This window comes from Botryllus schlosseri, chromosome 14 (assembly GCF_051294905.1).
Source record: "Botryllus schlosseri isolate E-star chromosome 14, Bs_hap1, whole genome shotgun sequence".
Taxonomy (NCBI): domain Eukaryota; kingdom Metazoa; phylum Chordata; class Ascidiacea; order Stolidobranchia; family Styelidae; genus Botryllus; species Botryllus schlosseri.
Window position 1 is genome coordinate 9,164,893 of NC_137249.1, and position 23,644 is coordinate 9,188,536.

The 23,644-nt window shown below is 40.1% G+C and overlaps 1 protein-coding gene and 1 long non-coding RNA gene across 4 annotated transcripts; one reads left to right on the forward strand and one right to left on the reverse strand.

Annotated features, from left to right (window-relative positions):
• The first annotated feature begins 292 nt into the window (after positions 1-292).
• On the forward strand, positions 293-17,485 carry LOC145455208 (uncharacterized). Of its 3 annotated transcripts, none has more exons than XM_080333160.1 (16): positions 293-469; positions 2,863-2,892; positions 3,187-3,216; positions 3,498-3,533; positions 4,210-4,245; positions 7,105-7,140; positions 7,711-7,761; positions 7,893-8,009; positions 8,142-8,306; positions 9,117-9,340; positions 10,043-10,131; positions 13,789-13,937; positions 14,004-14,126; positions 14,185-14,354; positions 16,636-16,785; positions 16,854-17,485. In XM_080333160.1, the coding sequence occupies exons 1-16, from the start codon at positions 418-420 to the stop codon at positions 17,022-17,024; spliced, it is 1,629 nt and encodes a 542-aa protein (XP_080189286.1). In that variant the 5' UTR covers positions 293-417; the 3' UTR covers positions 17,025-17,485. The 3 variants fall into 3 exon arrangements, with proteins under 3 accessions (XP_080189286.1, XP_080189285.1, XP_080189287.1); XM_080333159.1 differs by having other exon boundaries at positions 296-469; positions 16,848-17,485; XM_080333161.1 differs by lacking the exon at positions 4,210-4,245 and having other exon boundaries at positions 296-469; positions 16,848-17,485.
• Positions 8,300-13,413, reverse strand: LOC145455209 (uncharacterized). Its single transcript, XR_013920299.1, has 3 exons — positions 13,326-13,413; positions 9,551-9,668; positions 8,300-8,951 (listed from the first exon to the last, which is right to left on the reverse strand). It is a non-coding gene; the product is annotated as an uncharacterized LOC145455209 (long non-coding RNA).
• Positions 17,486-23,644: the final 6,159 nt, after the last annotated feature.

The following is a 23,644-nucleotide window of genomic DNA, read 5'->3' on the forward strand; positions in this document are numbered from 1 at the left end:
ACGTGTCGATTTATATTGGCGCGGGTCAATTCCTGGTACTATGTGGGGCAATTATTCAATGCTATGCACTAGTATTTACTCACGAGACCTTCTGTCGCAATTTTGGTATAGGTTGGTCGTCTTCGTCACTGCGACGCAATAAACATATTCTCTGTGACTTACGTACGGGTTAGGACATATCCCGAATGTTTGGCAATTTATATTCGTGACGAGCATACTATCTGTTGTTATAGAAGACTGCGTTTTGTATCTTTAAGGTGTGGTGAAAGCAAATAACACTCAACTTTATTTGCGACAGTGTATATTTATGGGCCCGTATATGTTTCGATGCATCCCAAGTTTTACTTATCTTTCGTCTCGATATCGCGACTGGCAGTTTGTACGGAGGATCATTGAAATCGTGTATCATTCGACAATATGAAGATAGTATTAACATCATTTGTTGCTTGCCTGTTTCTCTGTGAACTCGGTAAGTTTGTAATTGTACGAACAAATATGCTTGTCTGTACAGTTGTAACTTAAATGAACACCGTAAATGAGATATTGACTAGATTCTATAGATTTCTACTTCTAAATGCTTTCTGAGCACATCTTTTTTTCTAAAATATCATTGTTGGAGGGTAAGAAAAAATTGAATGTTTTGCACTTCGCGTAATAGTGCAGTCAAAACCTGTTAGATATGAGCGAATTATATCGTGAAAATTATTATTATTAGTATTAATCATGAGTTTTATGTGCTGGTGCGTATCGCCGTTTCCGGCCTTGTGCGCCGCGGACAAAATATGTTACCACATCATAAAAATAAAATCGGGAATACAGGGGTCTGGCGACTCATGTTATGTCATAATCTGTCAAACCATAAATTTTCTGTAATGAGCCTTTTAACCATTTCGGTGTGTAAATGCTAACGAATGTATGTATGTGCCCGTTGTACCTTCACCGTTCATGTTATGATAATTGCCGTGCTTTACAAATAATAGTTATGCAGCGACTTGTTACGCTTATGCTTCCAGTTTATCCATGAATGTCCCCTGCAATGTTTAAATCCATTTGGAAGTATCGGATACAGACCATAACAAATAAAGTTTACTGTGTTTTGACATATTACCTTTGGGTCGAATCGTCAGTCGTCACGACCGTCGGGTTCGATACGCTTTTATGTGTTTATAACGTTAATTTATGTATTCCATAGTATTGTGAAATCTTCCAAACGCTAAATAAAGAATAATTTCCACCATGGAATAGTTTGTTCCGACATCAGAGGTTTCGTGGTAGTTAGTGAGAATAATGCTCATCATCGTGTGATGAACTTTCTGGTATTATAAAGAGAAATATTGGTTGCTATAGAGATAGAAGCACTTTTCCGTCTTTTAAAATAATTGCTTTATTTCAATGTAATGTCATTAATGATCAGACATGGTGGGCGGTTATCCCTGCCCGATATTTTAACGACGCAAAATCTGCTATTGATTATTAGTAATTTCACCGGTTCAAAGTGTGTGCAAATTATGAAGGGTAGAACTGGAAGAACTTCGACAAAAAGATGATGTAGGGCGTCGTTACGACTGAGTCTGGCTATCGCATATTTCACTTTCTATTCAGCTCAGACATGGAGCAGTTTCGTTCCGGCGAAACTTGATTCCCAAGTCAATGAATAACTTATACACACGCACGTTCGCATCATTCAAACATATCTTAAGGGTGTGTTAGAAGTTTTGCGCAATAAGAATGAGAAATGCAGGGCTGACAATTTATGAGATTGTAAATTGAAAACTAACCCAATATTATTCGATGCGCATATTTACAAAACTATTCCCTTCTGCTTTCGTAATTTATGTGATGCTAGTTAATAGTATTTGCGTTGCTATAATATTAGAATCTGTGATTCTTCCTGGGAGACCTTCGTCCACAATTATACGACGTCGAGCTCATTTTCTGAGAAAAGTTGTAATATATACCTTCTATCCACCTACAATACATATATATAATATAATTATTTGTAGCCTGTTATGTATATCTGACATCTGGGTCAAGATTCGCTTTCTTTCAGCACGGCGTGTAATACGACCGCAATTTAATTATTAACCGAATTTATAAGTTGCCTCCAAATTGCGCTGTGGCATTATAAACAGGCCTATCAAACAGCACAAAAGTGTTATATTCTACAAGTTTATGGAACAGTAGTGATTTTCCAATAGGCTATTAATAGCGTTTAGTAGGGTTGCATTTAAAACAAAAGGTGTTTTATAACACTAGGTTTAAAAGCAGTGTTTTAAACAAATTCCATTTCAAAATAGATGATATCTTTTTTAAATTTGTATAAAAATGTCATAAGTGTGTGAATACTCTCGAAAAAAATATGCAGTATGAGCCTTCGGATGACTTTCACTATAGATGTAGTAGACGTATGCGACAACGAATGGTTGAACCTCGATATCGCTGTCGGTTCAACAGTTATAGCACGCGGTAGTTATGTATATCACTGGAACGGAATGGATCTTCTGATGATGATGATGACGATGATGACCGGCGACCGTAAACGTTCTGCATGACGATGTTGTCCAGGTCAACGATATTCTTTGGTCCGTTTAGGACAGGTCGGAAACTCTTTTCGTCAGAGGAGTCATTTTGGCCCCATATTTTCAATCGTTATTTCCAAGGAGCAATATGACGATCCACGTCACAATTGAAAATTAGTGACTTCATGGTTGAAAATAAATAAAAAAGCATGTTTTAAACAAGGACTACGTTTCAAACATGTTTGTTTTAAATGCAACTCTAACCTAGTATAGGCGAATATACTTGGACTATACTATTTAAATTGCCTGTTTAGGTAGTACTGAATTTCATATTTTTCTGCAGTTCATGCACAGGGAAACACTACGGCGTCAGGTATGAGCATTTCATTTGTGTCGATTTTGACTTTATGCGCTCGCAATTGAAATTGAACCTTGCATCATTTTGCGTGAACCTACTCAATATGCTTGTTGGATACTGTGAGCGCGTGGTAATTCAAACGTATTACTAGTTTTGAGAATATCTCAACATGCGATGCCGACACTGTGATAACGCACAGGGAAGCTAACTATTCCTCAGCATCAACTACTTATAGTTCAGAGCATAGACAATAAATGAATTAAAGGTGCGCACGACGTGAAATTAATCTTTATTGTTTTCTCCAAACAGACACCACCGGAAGCGGAGATGCAGAAACAGGTAAGATGAATTATTATTACACATATTAGTGGTGACTGGTGAGTAGGCCTGGCCTATGCACCCGTTAGCGTGAAGCTGGGTGAGGTAACTTGGAATTTTCCACAAGAATTACTGTGCTACCCAATGGTCGGATTTTTGAGATGAGAAACTTCGAAAACGATTAACTGAACAGGTTGTTATTGTAGGTAGGTAGGAACGAAACGACCAATAATATAGCCGCACATTTACAGCCTAGTGTATGTCGTCATAAACAGAAGATGATGATTCACTTATCTCTTCAGACAACTCTACGGCATCTCCAGCAACAAGTTCAACAGGTTAGATTTACTATTTGTGATATTAACATTGTTACGGCTGTACATGCGCACAAATACTCCACATACGGCCGGGAAATCTCTAGCGGGCCGCAGGTTGAGAACCACAGATCCCTCATTCCCTCAAGCTGCACCGTATCGGTTAATATAACCATAGTGTCCTACATGATCATGATGTCGACACAAGCAAATCTCACGGCTCAGTGAAATTGTATTTCCTTTTGGCTAAAGGCAATTTGACGGTCATTTTTGACCGGCTTGCCGAGCATTAAATTTCGTAAAACGGGTATCAATCGAAAGCTGATTCTGCACGTGAATCTGCACTCTGCACTCTGATAACGTAAATATAAATTCTATTCCGCTCGTGGTCCTGGAACTCCCACAATCAGCCTCTAATTTTCCATTGTTATGGATATTGACATTGGGACGCAACAATGCTGTCTGGCGAAAAGAGCCAGAGAAAAAGAGCCAGACAGCATTGTTGCGTCCCAATGCCAATCTCCATAACAATGAAAAATTCGAGGCTGATTGTGGGGGTTCCAGGGCCGCGAGCGGAATAAAATATATATTTATATTATATTATAGGTAGGTACGAACGAAACAAGCAATAATAACGCAACAACTTTACATCCTAGTATATCTTCATAAATAGACGTTGATAATTCACTTATCTCTTCAGGCTACTCTACGTTACCTCCAGCAACAAGTTCAACAGGTTAGATTTACTATTTGTGATATTAACATTGTTATGGCTGTGCACAAATACTCCGCACACGGTCGGGAAATCTCTCGCGGACCGCAGGTTGAGAACCATAGATCCCCCGAGCTGTACCGTATCGATTAATATAATCATTAAAAGCCTACAATTAGAACGAAAGCGCATTCCCCTAACCGGAAATTGGACTGTCGTCTAAGATAGCAATTTATAATAAGACAAAGTGTAATTTATTATTATTGAATAAATGGAGAATGTACGTTGCAGGCGACATGTATCGTTAATGTGGAATGGTGCAATAAGACCTGGTCTATCGCCCGACTTGTATACATTCGATGTACCATGCGTCAAAATTGCTGTATAGTTTCACGGATACCGTTAGATCAGGCTGTTGGAAAGGCCCTTTAGAATTAGATATACTGAGGTATCACTCAGGTATCGCGGGGATACTTGTGTCATACCTGAGTTATACCTGTAAAGGCTGCAATAACTGAGTGATACCTGAATGATACCAGCGATGCCTGAGTGATACCTGACCAGATTTATATCATTGATCTGACTACATCCATAGCGTCATTAGATGAGTACAGACTGCGTATTTACCGAGCTGGCTTTAAATCTGAAGTTTAATAGATGTGGCGTCAATGTTGTTATTGCTGTTCCTCAATTACTCAGAAACAGCGATTTCGAAATGTGCCAAAACTAGTAGCAGAGAACATAAGGTCTCAACGGTAACTAGATAGTTTCAACAAGCCAACGACGAAGCGTCACAGACTTTGGTTAGCCAATTGCTTGTGATAACTTCGCATAATCTGCAAAATTGTAGCATAAGCTGCGAAATTGATCTTCACTTCAAACGCTAGGTGACTACAGATTCCACATGCAAGCACAGTTTTAAGAAGTTTATTATGCTATGCCGTGATACTGTGACAACGTCGCCTGGTTATTATGACTTATATCTTATATCTCCAAACTACTTTTCTTCTTGACAAAATACTTAAAAAATTAAGTATTTTGGCTTCAAGAGCTCTTCAGGTTAAAATAGAAGAAGCGTTCAATAGCAACATTAGTGGAAGTCGACAAAATCTACTCGATTACTCTATATAATAATTAAAAGTACTTCGTTATACCGACCACTTCTCGAAATATGTATTGTGTGGAATAAATAGTAGGGATGGTGTGAACGTGACGTTATCGCTCGCGTTCTGTGTGTGAACCTTAGAAATTTCGAGGTTCTCGTTCACAAACGAACCTTGGTATAGGTTCTGCACTGTGAACCTTTTTCATATATTACAATTTTACCTTCATTATAACATCCTTGGTTGAAATTTATTGCGTTCCAATTGCGGGCCACTATATGCATGGCGCTGGCAGCATAAAAAAATCAACAATAAACGAGCATGCACCTTGACAATCTGAAAGATTTTGCTTGCTTCGTTACAAAAATTTTCTCGAATATTTCGTGACTCTCTGCTGTGAGCTTGCCCCGCAATCACACAACATCAAGAGCGAAATGCATTACATGTAGATAGCGAGTGATGCTTATTCAACCTATCAATGAAATTGATATCGTTGTCTGATGTAAAAATCTAGCAAATGTACGGAGTTAAGATGTTTATTGTATGATAAAAACTAAGTCCGTGCGATCAGGGTGTTGGCTACTGCTGTTCAACTTGTTAATGGGGGAGTATCGGTAGCAAGTATAGAAACCCGTATTACACTCTGCTCAATATCAATGTAGCAATATTCAGATGCAGGATACATTGTCCGGTCTGGCCTAGATCGTTCGGGCGTAAGCTTATATTCTCTTGCAAGTCCTCGTCGAAATTGTTGGCAAAGCGACGGAAGATATTGATTTCATGTGATTATTATATCATTTGGTTGCCCCAGTTGAAACATTTGGCGATATTTAAAACGTCAATATGTATTTCAGCATTGTGACATTATGTGGCCCGAGTCGTCGTTAGTTATCGTGTGCCACGCTATTACCTCAGTGAAATGTAGGATAGGAATTACCAATATGACGTCACGCGACGTCATCAGGGTCACGTTCGTGTACACACAAAGCCTTTCACAAAGGTTCGCGTTCACAGGAACCTGAACCTTCCAGAGGTTCACACCATCCCTAAAAATAGGATTCAACATCTATGTTGTCAAAACATACGCACATTTTCTTGTAAAAAGTCATAAATTTCCTGATTACGACATGCGATTGTTCATCAACAATTTCAATTGTTACTGTCTGGTAACGTTTCCCCGCAAAGACCGACAAAGCCCTACGAAAGATTGCAAATAAGCTCAGATGATATCGCGGCGACATTATCGCATTCATTCGTATCTGCCTCAAATGATATTTATTTGGGTCTTTAGACTAGGGTTACCATTAGTCCTCTTTTAAGAGGATTTGTCATCTTTTGTGATTTTTTTTGAAAGTGTTCTCGGAGGACGCCCAAATGTCCTCTTTTTTGATATTCTGTATTTTTTTAGGATTTTGGTTAAATATATGGCAAAATCGACTTGGATACAGTAAATCAGTACCGTAGTAACGCTCCGGCGGGTATTTCGGTAGCTGGGCCGGAAAGTTGACCTTTGTTTTAGTCAACCGACCACGAAGTGGGACAAATTTATCATTTTTCAGGATTTTTCTTCGGTTTAGCAAGTTTGAAATTTTGAAAAAGTGTCATCTTTTCAGATTTTCAAAATCTTGTAACCCCACTTTAGACTATAATAAGTAAGCGTTCGACCATAAATTATCTCTTTGTATACTTATTTATTTCAATATGAATATATTATTCAATTATATATTGAAGTTCTGTACTGCCAAGATTCTCTTCGTATTTGTTTATATTGCATCTTCAGGTAACTCTACTGTGCCTCCAGCGGCAAACTCGACAGGTAAAAATTTATCTTCTGGTATAGTGTCAGTGTCGCCTTGAATATATAGTTGACGACATAGCATTTGTAAAATAAATATTGTTATGTGTGCTGGCAGCTTTGTAGCGCAACCAGCAGCAAAACCTAACCACGGTCTTTCACAAACTAGTTTGACTCGTCGCCGTTTTATTGCACATCTTTTTGTGCAGTCCTATTTTGTGGATATATTCCGCCTGGTACATTGCAGGATTCGTCTACGAGTCAATGACTATAAAAATTAGTCCAAAGAATTCACCCATTTTCTTATGCAGACTGTGAGCACAATAGGTTGTACTGTTTTGGGTTTTAGGAATAACTTTTCAATGTTGGTTTGGATCATGACGTCCTATTACAGAGTTTCCAATGACCTGTAAATTCGGTTCGGTCATTTGACCAATTATTTTTAATAATCGATATAGTGTTATGCCGCATGCGCGAATCAGTTTGTGTGCAAAATTCTTAGGTCTTGTCTGAAAATGCCTAAAAAACATTTTTTTGCATAATAGGTTTCATTTATCCATGTGCTTCACTCAAATGATTTGTCTTATATAGGTACATCAGATAATGACACGGTGTCAGCCACGACCACCCCAGCAGCAACAGGTGATATTACTTGGAGTACGCGTATCAAATTGTTATTACTATTGATGTGCATGCGATGACAGGTGTTGAGTTGATTGCATCTCTGATAAATCATTGTCATTATATTTACAGTAACACACTTGTATTTCCAGTGAATCCATGCGCGGATAAGGATTGCCAAGAAAACGCGGAATGCTTTCCAATAGGAAATGGTCAATGCAGATGTAACGAAGGATTCGTGGAAGGCGAAGATGGAAGCTGTATTCGAAGTAATTATCATTTTGTATCATGTCGTTACAATTACTGATCAATAGATTACACGGGTATTGCATTACGATCATTCCAGTGTGCTGGTCAGCCAGAGTGAAAATTTATATACTTTTCTCTCAATATTCGTGCAGTGTGTGCAGAGTATTCTCGCAGCATAAACTATACGGATATATACTCCGAACCCTGCGACAATTCGACGAACGCTGCGACTGATGGCAGCACGATATCGGTTACCTTCCAGTCGAGTCAAGTGGGAACAACAGTTACGGCGAATGTGACTTGTTTACCGTCATGCGGTAAGACTTTTTGATAGATTGACATGTATAGCATTATCTCCGGAAATGTAAACAATCTCGGCATATACCATCCAAATATTATTTGAGAAACTAACTGATTTTCGCGGATGCGACAATTTATAGCCTACTTACGAAACCAAAACCGTTCATGTTATTGGTTGGTGAGAACTTATATCTTGGATTGAAGGAAGAAAATGTTTAGCCTAGGCGAGATGCGTCGTGGTGTTACACATCTAGATTACTAACCTAGCTATAGTTGCAGGTGCACACTGCACATGCACATAGAGAGAGAGGACTGTAGCTTTTAATTGAGTCAGCTTGGCTTGTCATATTTTTAGTTAGCTATCCTCCAATAAATCCAGGGATATTTCAAAAAATCGATGTTTAACATCCAAACTGGCAGCAATATTTTCATGTTCACAATTGAAACTATACTCTCGAACTGCAAAACACTTACGCATCCCTATGCAATATAGGGTTGTGGGCTATAAGGATACACACCCATGGCGCCGGACGCAATCATATGCTTGTACAGAACGGGTGCGTAGAGGAGACGTCGCGGATATATGTGAAATTCACAAGCGTAATGAGGTCACTCTGAATGTTCTCAGTTCTCACCTCTTAATGTGCGAAAGGCAGGAACGTCTACAATCGTCAATCGTCCGTCAAATATATCTATTAACTTCAGCCAAACAGAAAATTGGATAATAAAAATATAGAATCACTACTGTGATATCGATTCGCTCAGCCGCTAATGTTGCTTGGTACTATTCAACGAAGTCTTGCTTGTATGCCGTTCTTTTTGTTCAGTAAACAACGCAAATCGATCAATCGCGTACGTGGTGTGCCAATCTACCGGATCCTATTCGGATCCAACGTACATCGACTGCAGTGCAGATGGTAGTAGCAACGAAGAAATTTTAAATAATGCGATCGTGGATACCGCCAATCCAGACGAGATAACACAAGACACCGTCAATCAAACTGTTACAACGTTGGAAACTGTTTCGCAACAGCCTAATATAACTGCCGAGGTACGCATCGTCTGTGATTTCAACTTGGCCGTTGTATGGATATTTTATACTCCCCCGCCATCTCCGTTTTCGAGTGATGATGTAGCACTACAAGGTGAAAGGTGTCTTATATGCATTGGTCGGATTTATATTTTTGGTCAGGCACAAAAGTCAATTTTTTCAGCCGGTTCTGTTATGTAAAAATGATTAGCAGCAACCAAGAATTCTCACCGGTTCTCTGATTTTATAAATTTCGCGAGACGGTTTTATTGAACCACTGCGCACCGGCTGAATCCGACCACTGTATGGTATTGTCCAAATATACAGGAACTCTTTGAATGAATGCACTCTGTAAGTGGAATACTGATTACACAAATCAGTAATTGATTTCCATACGGCCCGCAGGCCGGATCCGACAGGGATTTTGTATAGCGCTAGTTAAGTTCCGTTCTGGAAGATTGTGACGCCACATGTTTTATTACGTCACAACGGATTTGAGTGGTCACGTCATGATGGAACTATACCTCCAGTGATCCAGCCTGTAAGTTCGTTCTTTATCCATGGCAAGCCCGCCGACTGGACAAGTAGGTAGACCCTATAACCCGTCCCTGCTATAGACTGTTGAAAGAATGCTATTTTGTCTTCCCGATCAGCCTGATAGTTTGAATGTGACATCTGTCCAACGCACGCCATTCTTGACTAAGAATATTCCTCCTTTTACAGAATGCAGATGATATCATGACAATCACAAATAATATACTTCTCGCAAATACAACCGGCGGACAGGCTGCCCTCGCAACCAATTCGGAAACGTCAGTATTTTAACCGGCTGAATATATTTCCAGATTACCCGGTCCAACTGATCTATCCTCGCGTAAATGGCTAGGCCTATATTTCTGCATTGGAAATACATAGGTGGTCAGTAACGAAGTATACTTCTACTTTTCGAAGTAGGAACACTTCAAGCAGATTTGGCCTTCTTGCACTGCTTCCTCAAGTAGTTATTATTTTAGACTACTTCTACTCCTACCTGTCAGTTTTCTAGACAAAACTAGGCCTTGAATACTTAGGTTTTAAATACTTGTAAACAGGGCTGTGGAGTCGGTCAATTTTACCACCGACTCCGACTCCACACGTTTTCAATGGACCGACTCCGACTCCTGGGTCTTTAAAACTACCGACTCCGACTCCAACAGTTTTACCAATTTACTTGGAAAATTATATGCCACAGTGACGGTTAAATGACTATCATATAACCATTAAACATATGCAAGCATATGATTAACGATGGCATGCCAAATTGTTTCATTGTTGCACAGCTCGAATTATTCACTATGTCAGAAAGATTGCCCTTCTAAATATTCTTCCATTTTCATATTTTATCAGTTTTTATAACATGGACTCTCTAATAACCTAATATGTATGAATCATTCAAACAAGACATATATCCCGTCCTGTATCAATAAAATGTAGATAAAACAATCGAAGTGTGACTCTTGTGTATGAGTCAGCAACTACTACAGAGATACATCTTATTAATTTTCTTATGACACACTGTACTGATTACAAGCACACACACTCTAACTACTAATAGGCATTGGTCATAAACGAAATTTAGGAAGTAGTCAAATAGCATATGTCTAGTCTACATGCACTTGATCAAGTATTCAAGGACTAGGACTTGCAGTCTTTCTTAATCATTTGTTCGACCCAAGCAGCTAAGCTACACTACAAATTTTTTTAATTTTGTCAAATTGGAAGGAGCGTTTCGATATCTTTACATCAATTTTACAACCAGACGATACATTTGCTCTGTCACAATATCACGTTATAATTCCAAAAATTGCATCAATTTGTGACTGCATCGCGAAGATGCATATTGCTTCTTTCTTCTTCGGTGCAACTGAATTGTAATTTGCAAATATTGTCTAATTTTATCTATGTCAGGGGTGGCCAACTATTTCGGCCAATGGGCCACGTGAGGTTTACGAACCATTGCGTGCGCAACTTGAATGTTGATAACCTTTTTTTAGTCGTCCGATATGAACGAACCGAATTAGGTAACATTGAAAACAAGACTTATATGACTACGCTTTAAAATTGATAACAATTTTGTCATGAAAACTCCGTGTGCAACTGTACTGGGCTGTTCAAAAATAGCTTTTTTTCGTGAATCTTGCTGGTTACGTGAATAAATCGTTAAGTTGCCTTAAAAAACGACGCACACCAAATTTTAATTCATTCCAATCAATAATCGCTGATTTCGTACAGTTTGAAAATTTTGAATTTATCCAAAGATGCAAAATATTTTTTTGTGAAATTTTTCTGTCAACCCCATGAAATTGTTGCGCTGTCTTCAAAGACGATGCAAAACAAATTTGACTCAATTCCAACCAGCAGAAGCGGAGTTATTTGAGTTTTTCGATGATAATTCTTGGTTTATCCACCGATCTAGGATAATCCCCGATTTATCGAAGAAAAATCAAATAGCTCCGCTTCTACTGGTTGGAATTGAGTCAAATTTGTTTTGCATCGTCTTTGAAGACAGCGCAACGATTTCATGGGGTTAACAGAAATATCTGACAAAAAAAAATTTTGGCATCTTTGGGTAAATTCAAAATTTTCAAACTGTACGAAATCAGCGATTATTGGTTAGAATGAATTAAAATTTGGTGTGCGTCGTTTTTTAAGGCAACCTAACGATTTAATCACGTAACCAGCAAGATTCAGGAAAAAAAGATTTTTTTGAACAGCCCTCAGTCATGCCCTGGTCGCGTAAGGCACGAAATTTTTTCAAAGGTAATGAATGAATTCGATCAATAAATATATATATATATGAAGTATGTATATATTGGAGGTGCCTCTGTATAGTAATGGGCTCATTTGGCAAGGACAGGATTATTTGGCGTTTCAGACATAGCAATATCGACGGTTTCGGTGAGCATGCCCCTGTCATTTTGTGCAAATGATTCATCGCCGACGATCTCGCTTCGAGCGCACAAGCGAAGTCGCATGTTGGACGACACGTTATCTCCTAATTGCGAGTATAGTTGGACTCAATTCTGTAAATTACGCTTATTTATAATTTCCGGGAGTGGCTCCAATACTAAACGCAAGAAATGTGACAATAAATCATGCAAAGTGCTAAGAAAAATTTCAAGTCAAATAAATCTGGTACGATGAATCTGGCTGGCACCTGGTTACGCCAATGCGCGAAACTGTTGTTTTAGTCATCATCAAATTTCGCAGTCAGGCTAATCAAACTTTGGTTGGCCTTGCCATTTTACCTGATATTATATCTAATTTCGAGAATTACGTCGCAGGCCACACAAAACCTTCTCGCGGGCCACATTTGGCCGTCCCTGATCTGTATCGTTACTAATAACAGTGATTGATGGTACATAAAAATCCTATTATAGATTAGTAAATTAAAGATGCCTTTGAAAGCAATTGTTTTCATGATAATCAAGTTGGAGTCGGAGTCGAAGTTAGGGTCATTTTCACAAAATCCGACTCCAGCCACCACAGTTTTCACGACTCCGACTCCATCAAGGGAAAATTAGCCAAACTCTGACTCCACAGCCCTGCTTGTAAATCGCGACTTCTACTTCTATTTGAGTCGAAATTTACGGCGATAGTACATCTTCTACTTTAGTACCTATGATAACTGCTTTGACCATCTCTGTGGAAATACGGGACAAGCTACAGCGATCTCGGTTACAAATTATTTGACTATATAGTTACAATTAATAAACTTCAACTATCGAGCGGTATATTTGATACAAATTAGATTCCCTTCCTTTCCACGATTATACTATAGTTAACTAGTATCTACTATGTACTGTATACAGCACCATTCTGTCGTGTTGGTATTAACGCAAGCACTTTAGCGCCCCTTTCATTTATAGTCGATCACCCAGCTGTCTTTCTAGACGTGTCTATATTCCAGGGGTCGTAAGGCTCCAATCTGTTTCCACTACGTCACAATTAGTCAAATGCTTCATACCACTGTTTTTCCGTTATTCCTCCCACTTCTCTATCGCACCATCTGATGTTCATCATGGCTAGGCCTATGACTTTATTGGATTGATTCGTGCATCAAAATACCACGAAATCGATCTAAGTATGCTATTCTCTCTCATTCATGATTGTGATATCATAAATGTATATGATATGCGACCCTATATGATCGAGATATATTACGGAGCTCAGCTAAGTGTTTGATGCGGTCTCCTTACTGTCCTTATTACTTTGACGACATATTTGACATGCTCCATGCCATTTCGTTCTATAAATAATAGCAAGCATTTTATGTTATGTTATCAACGATACGTCATAAAAATCATGCGTGTGTTATTAAAGGTATTTTTCGCCTATGTTACATCGATTTAGTAAAAGGTGATGAATGACTGATTTGATTAGTTGATCGTGTTGTGCGAATTTTTATGTGAATACTTCTTTACTCGTAGCATAACCACGTCCGTAAACAACATGGCGCAAAATGTGGAGTTGACGAACGACGGGAGTAATGATTACGGTTTCTATGACAACCAACAGCCCACTCTTGCTATGGCCGTTGTGGGACCTGCTACTAATACCGTAACGCGGTCGTTCACCGGTAATTGAACACATACGACTTCAATGACGCAGATAGCAGAAAACAGTCTTAACTCGCCTGTTTTAGGTGGTCAAACTTACCACTACGTTATTGCCGGAGAAGTCTCATCTAATCTGGTGCAATCGAATCCGACTTTGACTATCGTCACCCCGCCGACTGCCAGCTCATATATTTCAGCGACTTCAACGGGTTTGGATACACACGTTATTGTTACCGATTTGTATATACAGTAAAAATCACATTTCAGGCTCCAGTTCACAGAGAATAACGTTCACCATGTACAGTAATGTCCAGAGTTTGTTTCCGTACTCAGGCATCAACGTTATATCGCGAGATATAGTGTATTCAGTGAATGGAACTAATGTTGCGAATGGGTTCAAGATGAACTTTCCTATCACGTCTGTCATCGAGACACAGGTAAGGGATGACTGACTAGTGACTATTGATGCTTATACAATTGAAGTCACGGATTTATTTTCTTGGGTTACTTTGGTGCTATCTCGCACTCATTCTGAGAAATTGTATGTCGTATCTCGTATTTCTATACTTTGATTCTGCTGTGAGATCAAAATTACCACAGATGCTGACGTTAGACTTTTGAAGGGAAAGAGTGTGTCCCCTTGGGGCCTACGGTCCCCGTCTCTATCACATCCAAAGCTATTTATGAGTGAATAATGAATGATGATGCGAGTGGACGGTGAATTATTGTACATGCCATGTCAGCATTTACCAGTAGTTACATTAATAAACCGTACGGGGTCGTTTTGCTATCCCAGTATCTGTACTTTATTGCGGCGGATTGTGTCTTGTCGTGCGCATTTCATTGTATATTGTGTGTTCGGCGCTTATGAAAATAATAGAACCAATATTAACTATATGTTGGTCATTAAAAGACATCTCGCAATCTTGAATGATGTGGAGGGTTGCTGACAAATATATCATAAAATAATAGATATTCTATCTGTATTGAGAGTATACCATATAGCTTGTTAAAATGACGATAGGGCCTATATCGTAATATATTATGACAATCAATCCCAACATTACTTCTACTTTATGAGTGGTAACATAGTAGCTGCCTGTGCCTGTGCGTTGATTAGCCAGACATGTGACGCAGAAGTCGAATCCGACCGTGTACAGCAGGTGGCCGCATGCGGCCCGCCAAGTCATATTCTGCGGCCCGCGACCTGATTTGAGAAAACGGAAGAAAGCTAAGAAATCCAATTTCAAATGCTGAAATTGACTATAGTTTCAACATGTTGTTGTTGCTGTTTCAAAACAAGCTATTCTCCTGTGCCCAACATCACTATTCGTCACTAGCTATAACGGCTGTGGTGATGGCAACAGCATTCCATCGCGGGGGAATCTGCTGATATGAATGGGCAATTGGGCATATTGCCTTGACTTGCAATGGCCCAAAAACACTGCCAAGACCGAGACGCTTAGAAATGGCTTAGGGCAGTGGTTCCCAAACTGGGGAGCGCGAAAGCATCTGAGATGCGCTCAAATGCGGAGATACGCTCAAATGAAAAAATATGCACGCTCCGCGCGATTTACCTCATATTCATAGTTATTGCTCTGTGTATAGTCCGGAATTCATCTTATAGAATGCTCTCATCCACAGCCATAACCTTCTATGCCATCAAACCAGCCGTTGGGATTGCTAGCATTCTGGTTGCATTTTGTGATATGACGATTTTTCAGTATCATAAAGGGTGCATGTCTAAAAAAGGTTTGAGAACGACTGGATTAGGGCTTCCCCATAAGATCAAGCTTTACGTGGAGATGGTCTTTCAGCTAGTAACGTATCTCGCTGGTCCCAATATCGATTCCTTAGTCGCTGAAAGGCGTTCCTAGGTATCGTACACAGCTCACAGTTCAAAATAAAATAAAATTGATGATTATGATTTTTTGTTGTATTTGTATTCATTTAATAAAATATTATTTCTTTTGTGGTCAATATACCCATCGCCTATGTTAGGTAGCTCACCGTTTTACTAAAATAGAGTTTTAGAACGTGGCTGCCTATTTTACATCGATATCGAATTCATGCGGCCCGTGGCCTCTACGAAATTTGAAAAGTGGCCCGCGGTCCGTTTTGAGTTGGCGACCCCTGGTGTACAGTATAGGCCTACACTGTACACTGTATATTAATGGGTTGTATGTAACCTAGGCCGACCCCGAATGTTAGATATTGCGGTTTTATTTGAGGCCGAAAACTATGGTACAGATTTATATACTTTTGATTTTTCGGTTATTCGGATTGATTTAAGACAGAAATATATTTTGAACTCCTGCCGACCCGAAAGGCCCAACCTGACTTTCCACCTCTGCTGTAACAAGAGAGCCCAGAATGCGCAACTTAATTTTACGCCCTTCTTCATGTTGCAAAATAGCGTAGTGGTCTGCAACACCAATCAATGGGTGCGGGTTCGAGTCCGACCGGGGTCGACTCCAGAATTGCTACCCAAGTTATGGAGGTTTATCTAGGCTCCTCCTCGCCATCTCATCCGTGTAAGCGGTGTCTTATAAAATCGGAAGGGGGCCGTGCTACAAGTCGGCAACTATAGAATAAAGATGAATAAAATTGAGCTAGTGTAAATAGCCATTGCAGTCGACAATCACCATGAATACCACAAGCAACAACAGCAACTCCCTTCTTCATATCGATCGGAATCGGTTGTACTGATATTTTCAGAGCAATACTTTTGATGGGAATAATCAGTTAGACTGCATTCGATGGAGCGGTGATAGTTGGCAATCGACAGATGACTGCCACAGTTACTCTGCGAGTGGCGGCTACGCGTCTTGCACATGTACGCAATCTGGACAGTACACAGTCAGAGCGGTAAAATATAAATATCATGAATTGCTGATTTAGACTGAATCAAGCAAATATTTCACCTTCAGTTTCAGGTTGAGGTTGAAGTCACGGGCGACGAAAGTCTCAGTGGCGGAGCGATAGCCGGAATTGTGATCGGCTCCTTGGCTGGTGTCGCCATCATAGGAGGTCTCGTTTACTACTTTGCATTTAAAAGCAAAGAATACCACAGCACGGCTGACATGGGCTCTGCCAGTCAGTTGTAAATTAACATGCACCAGTCAATGGCTCGGTCGAATTGCGCTGGACAAAATGGAAGGAGTCAACTAAACTTTTTTTTACACCCAACCTATGTATACACACTCCGCTTTGTGATCCCGAAAATGGCACGAAAAAAATGGACGGACAACTGGACAGATTCTCACGAAAAATATCTTTGTGGTGTTATTTAACGAATTTCGGATACCGTCAGATTTTTGTGCTGGTAGGGTTTGATATATTTCTTGTTTGCATTCGATTTGAAAGTATATTTGCTTGATGACAAACGTATGCTACCTAATTAGCAACTTTACCGTACGCATTGTATTTGGTATATTATATAATCACGAAAATCTACATATAGGAGTTACGTTAACGAAATCACATTTATATGATAAGCGAAAAATTTAAATATAAGACTGTAATCGATGCAGCAACATTCATGTGATGTTATATGTGTCCAACATAAGTCTGATATTGCTTTTAAGGTTCGTGGGTTCTCAAAATTTCGGAAGGCTTGTTATGAAGTCGAACGCATACATGAAGTCACATTGCTAAACGATATATAACCATGTATTTTACTTAAGGTGACGCATTTATTGGTGATATTCCAGACATTGTTACTTCACGATTAAGAAATCGGTGCTTAGACGCCTTTGCATAAGACATATCATGAAAAGATAGGCCTTTGATTTACAGGGTAACTGATCACGAAGTCAGAGTCAAGCGTCGCGCTTTCAAATTTGTTGCATCAGTTTTAGATGCGCGAAATTCGATTTCAAGCATTTGGGATGCGGAGTCAGAGCCGCACTTTTTGACAGGAGATCATCGAGATCATGCAGACAGAGCATAATGACACTGAATTATTGCAATCGATTGCCATCACGGTTACATCTGCAATGTGCGATTACAGTTACAGCGAAATCTCGCCTGACCAATATAACAATTTTGTTATGGTGTCGATATACCAATGATACCGATTGACCGGTATTTTCTGCCGATATCAAAATGCGGCATATTCCAATCGAACTTCTGATATAGTGGCAGTAAATTGAAAACCACACCCCATATCTACTGCAAAAAACTAGCACTTCCACTCCGAAAGGCGTTATATAGTCGTTGAGGTAACACAGCTTTTCCTCATTTTCATCAAGAACTAAACTGTGCGGTCTATTTTTTATATCCTTTTTTTTTGTGGCCCCAGCGGGTGAAAATTTAGGTACAGTGATGCAATCGCCGCTTAATTTGTACGTACACTTTAGTTCCGGTCGCTTTTGGCCGACTTGAACGGAAAATCAATCGTTCGTTTCATTGTCACGAGAAAAAGCAGATAACGCTTTGAAAATACTATGCTGTTGCGTAATAAATGAATCACAGCTGCGCTAGACTACATGAGCAGTTGATCGCATAAAACGTAGCGTACAATAATTTTACTTACTGGTTTGTTGCATTGAACAGTATTTCGATATGAAACGATACAACAAATTCTGTTTACTGTCTAGCACAAATATGTTCGGGTTAAATGGTACAGTGATTCTTCAAGTTTTCCGATCTCGACTTCGCAACAAAATTACAGCGTATCTATAAAAGTGACGTGCGGTCAGCTTCATGCATGGTTTTGGTGAGGCGCTGAAGTAGTAGGGGTATCCTTAGTTGTTACGCACCCTGAGGCTATTTACGTTCATCGCTCACCGCTGGACTATCGCCATGTGTATTTGTGTTCATCGCTCGCCACTAGACTATCGCCGTGTCTATTTAGCACAGTGGTTCTTAACCTTTTTTCTTCCAACGCCCCCTTTCAAAAATAATCGTGCTCCAGCGCCCCCCACCTCATATAGTAACGACTGTAATTAAGACAATGGGCGAGAGGGAGGGCCGTTACAGCACTTCGCCAGTCCCCCTAAAAAACGATTGTCTTGGGCACCCACAACGTGATAAATCAAACTCATGAGGGCTTCGCCCTCTAGAATCCCGTCGCGTGATTTCGATGGTCAGCAAATTTTATGTGGCCTGGTCGCCCTATAGGAGTCAATATTTTCTATAATGCTTGAATGAAATAGGTTGTAATGGCATATATATGTAACTATTAAAATTTTATCCTCTCAGCCTACGTAATCAGATTTACCAGTAGCGGTGAGTGAGCTGTTGGATTGGAATATGAAGGTCACGTAATTAACAATTGAACATATTCGGGCGTGCCCGTTGGTACAATTAAATCGTTACATGGTTGTTACCTCTTGTCCGCTATACCGTCAAAAGATATTGAAACGCATACACGTATTAAACTAAATTAAGCACACGATTCAAAATTGGTATTTTGTCATTGGCAAATAATGTTTTCTCTTGGATGTTATTTGTCCTGTGGGGTGCGGTGCAGATTGCGACGACATGATAATTCAGCACGAGCGATTTAAGTACCTATGGACAATTAGACTTATATACATCGAAATTTACGCTCAACATATAGGGTAATCCTCTTCGGCCAAGGTTTTCTCGCTGACGGTCTTTTTGACACACTTCTCGGAGTCCCATATTCACTGGAACTTCATATGTCTTCGTGCATCGTGGCGTGGTATAATGGCCACCGCCGAAATGCTCATTTCTATATTCTATAATTATGCGTATTCTTCCGTGGGGGAGTCGTCAAAACATGATGTTTAATTTATGTTCATTCACCGAAATAATTTGGGGCACCCTTCGAGCTAACCGATTGGGGGTTCGGGTTGCAGCAGTTTCGATCTTGGTAAGAGGTCAAAGCTCAGTCGGTCTTTTTGGAACTTTGGTATTGGAAATATTTCGCGCTTTAAACGCGCTCGAGCACCATTCGACTATAATAAACCATATAATAATTGTGTGTGGTATATTCAGGGTCAAATCAAGGTTGTTATAACAACTTTTGGGTACGGTCTCACACCATGTGCTTCGAACCCTCCCGAATTCATATCGGCGATTGGCAACACGGGCAAATTAATGGTATTGGATTTTAGTGCTTTGTGTAACTATAAGTAAGTCAACTGAGAATGGGATGTATATATCTGCTCACATTGAATTTAGAGCTGTACCCAGTTCTTTATTTTAACATGAAGGTATTCCAAACAAAGCAACTAATATTATATAACGTTCATGTGAGGTTGTGAACCACAACACGAGATCATCCTTTATGATGCGATGAAGAAATATTCCGACAATTAAATTTTGTAGCTCTCAAAGTTATTCATTTCGTGTACAAAGCTTCAAAACTTATTTTATGTAAAAGGGGCTCTTACTATCAATCAAACGTGATTTACATCAGTGCCTCATTCTTCGATTTTCACACGCTGTGTGCTGCGGAATATATTACCCAATATAGGAAACATTTTGTTGAAAATAACCCTAGCAAGCGTGACGGCAGTGTTTTAAATAACGGGAAATTGGCGATCTAAAAGTAAGCGCAATTCGTTTTATCTGAATTATAATAACCCACTACATTTATGAAAACATATGTAGCAAACATCGTCGCGTATCGCGACCAAAATTTCGGGATTTGACATGTTTTGTGGAATGTTAATTTGTTCTGAATACTCATCAAGGATATGTCCTACTACTACATCATCTATGGCGAAGCCATTTTTCTTAAGCGCCCCCTTATCGCTCCCTGTGCCCAGCGCCCCCCCCCCATATCGCCCCCTGAGCGTTTCTGCCCCCTTCAAAATCGCTAGCGCCCCTTGGGGGGCGCTGAAGGCAAGGTCAAGAACCACTGATTTAGCACTATGTATTGATAATAACTTGCTTCCGAGAAATAAATAACATTCATCATACAAACGATAACTAACCTACACCTATACGGAATGGCTGTCTATAATGTTAATTGCATACAAGATCGAGTCTCGGTGATCTAAGCTCAAGATTTGAATTGCTGGTTATTGATATCTGGATACAAGAATGGAACTCGCGCAACCGACTTTCGAAATGTCCATCGCATGTGATTCCGAATACTACTATGCTTTCATTGATTGCGTGACTGAGTAAAACTCAATAAACTATAATATAATTGAATGTTTACGTTTTGGCGTCTTGCAATTGCGAAAGCGTACGCGTTAATATTACTAAGTCGCATTCGTCCTAAAGACACATAATAGAATATCTGAGGAAAGTATCATCTAACGTATAATGAATGTTTTTTATTTCTCGGAAGCAAGTTATTATCAATACATATAGTGCTAAATCAGTGGTTCTTAACCTTTTTTCCTCCAGCGCCACCTTTCAAAAATTATCGTGCTCCAGCGCCCCCCAACCTCATATTGTAAGGAATGTAATAAAGACAATGAGTAAGAGGGAGGGCCGTAACAGCGCTTCGTCAACCCCCCGTAAAACGATTGCCTTGCGCACCCATAGCGTGATAAACCAAACTTCTGAGGGCTTCACCCCCAAGAACCTGTAGCGTATTTCGATGGTCAGCAAAGTTTGTGTGGCCTGGTCGTCCTAGGTACCAAAATTTTCTATAATGCCTGAATGAATAGGTGGTATTTACATATATAAGTCGCTATAAACTCTTTATACTCTCGGCCCACGTAATCAGATTTACCAGTAGCGCTGAGTGAGCTGTTGAATGGGAAAATAAAAGGCACGTAATTAATAATTAAACATATTCGGGCGTGCCCGTAGGTACAATTAATTCGTTACCAGGGCCGTAACAGCACTTCATCCCCCATCGGATGATAAACCAAAATTCCGGGGGGCTTAGCCCCCAGACCCCATTCGGCTATCCGCTATTTGCTGATACTAGTCATCTAGATTAGCTGTCCATTTACTGAGGCAGCTATTCTCGGCTAGACGCGCGAAGCGCGAAAAATTTCACTAATCAATCATTGAATTGGTCAATATGATCGGTAATTGCATGTATATTGAGATCAATTTTTATCCTCTCTCTGCTCGCGTAAACAGATTTACCGGTAAAGCTGAGCGATGTGTGATTGAAAAGGTAGGACAACTCAATAATAATTATACATCTTCGGGCGTATACCCGTTGACAGGAACGAAACGGCACTTCGCCAGGCCCCCTAAAAACTTGGGTCTTGGGCTCCCATAGGGAGATAAACCGACCGCCCCCCATCACGTTGTTTGCTTTTGCCACGGAATCAGCCGTACTGTTTAGCGAGCCAGGGCGAAGCGCGAAAACTTTCGATAATTCATGATAAAATTGGTCAGTAAGATCGGGAATTGCATATATATTGCTATCAATTTCTTGTCCTCTCTTCTCACGTTACCAGATTTACCGGTAGAGGTGAGTGATGTGCAATGTTCCCTCTAAGCTGCGCACGTGTGCAGTGCCGACACGGTGTCTGCGCACAGAAAATCTACGTTGCGCACAACAAATCCTAAGTTATGGCCTTTTTTAGTCGTTACGCACTGTTGTCCAAGGGTCAGCGCAGTGAGTTGTTGAGTGTGCGCAGACTCATCAAAACTAAAGCGACCATTGTGAGATGTCTTGGAAACTGTAGGGCCCGAAACTAATAATTAAATATATTTAGGCTGGCGAACCCGTAGGTATGACTTCGCTGCATGATGTTATTTCGTGACCTCCTGTCTGCTATATTAAAAAATATAGAATCGCCAACAGGGATACCGCCCAACGAGAATATCTAGTTTTAGAAATCCCTGTCGCCCAATCGCACTAAACTAAAAGACGCACACGATTTCAAATTGGTATTTCTTCACTGGCATATAATTTTTCCCTGCCAGATGGAATTTGTCTTTTGGGGTTCAGATTGCCAAGACAGGAACATTCAATGCCAGTCATTTAGACGCCCATGGCAATTGAACCTATATGTATTTTGTAGGCTATATATAACGAAGTTTTCGGTGTTAATTAATTTGCTCTGAATACTCGTTAAGGGTATGTCCTACCACCACATCATCTACTGCGAAGCCATTTTTCTCCAGCGCCCCCCATACCGCCCCCCTGAGCCCAGCGCCCCCCATATCGCCCCCTAAGCGTTTCCGCCCCCTTCAAAATCGCCAGCGCCCCCTGGGGGGCGCTGGGGGCAAGGTTAAGAACCACTGTGCTAAATAAACACGGCGATAGTCCAGCGGCGAGCGATGAACACGAATACACAGGACGATAGTCTAGCGGTGAACGATGAACGTAAATAGCGTCAGGGTGCGTAACAACTAAGGATATCCCTACTTCGGCCTACTACTTACTGACCCTTTAGAGTCGGATTTACAATTTTAATCCCAATCTGGTGGTTGATTCACTTAGCGACTTCTTCCTTAACACGTCAGCACTCGTGACACCCAGCCTAGGCAACAAGGTACTACCATAGGGATGGTGTGAAAGTGAGGTTCACGTTCGTGTTCGTTGTGTGTGACTGTGAACATCAGAAATTAAGAGGTTCGCGTTCACAAACGAATCTTGGTAGGTTCTGCACTGTGAACATTTTTCGTATATAACAATTTTTCACGTCATCACAACAACTTTGGTTGAAATTCTTTGCATTTAGCCTACACTTCTGACAACTCTATGCGTGGCGCTGACAGCATAAAAATCAACACCAAACGAGCATGCAGTTTTCCAATCTCGAAAATGTCACTTGCCTTGTTACAAAAGTTTGCTCGTAACATTCAGCTTTCAGTTTGTGAATATTTA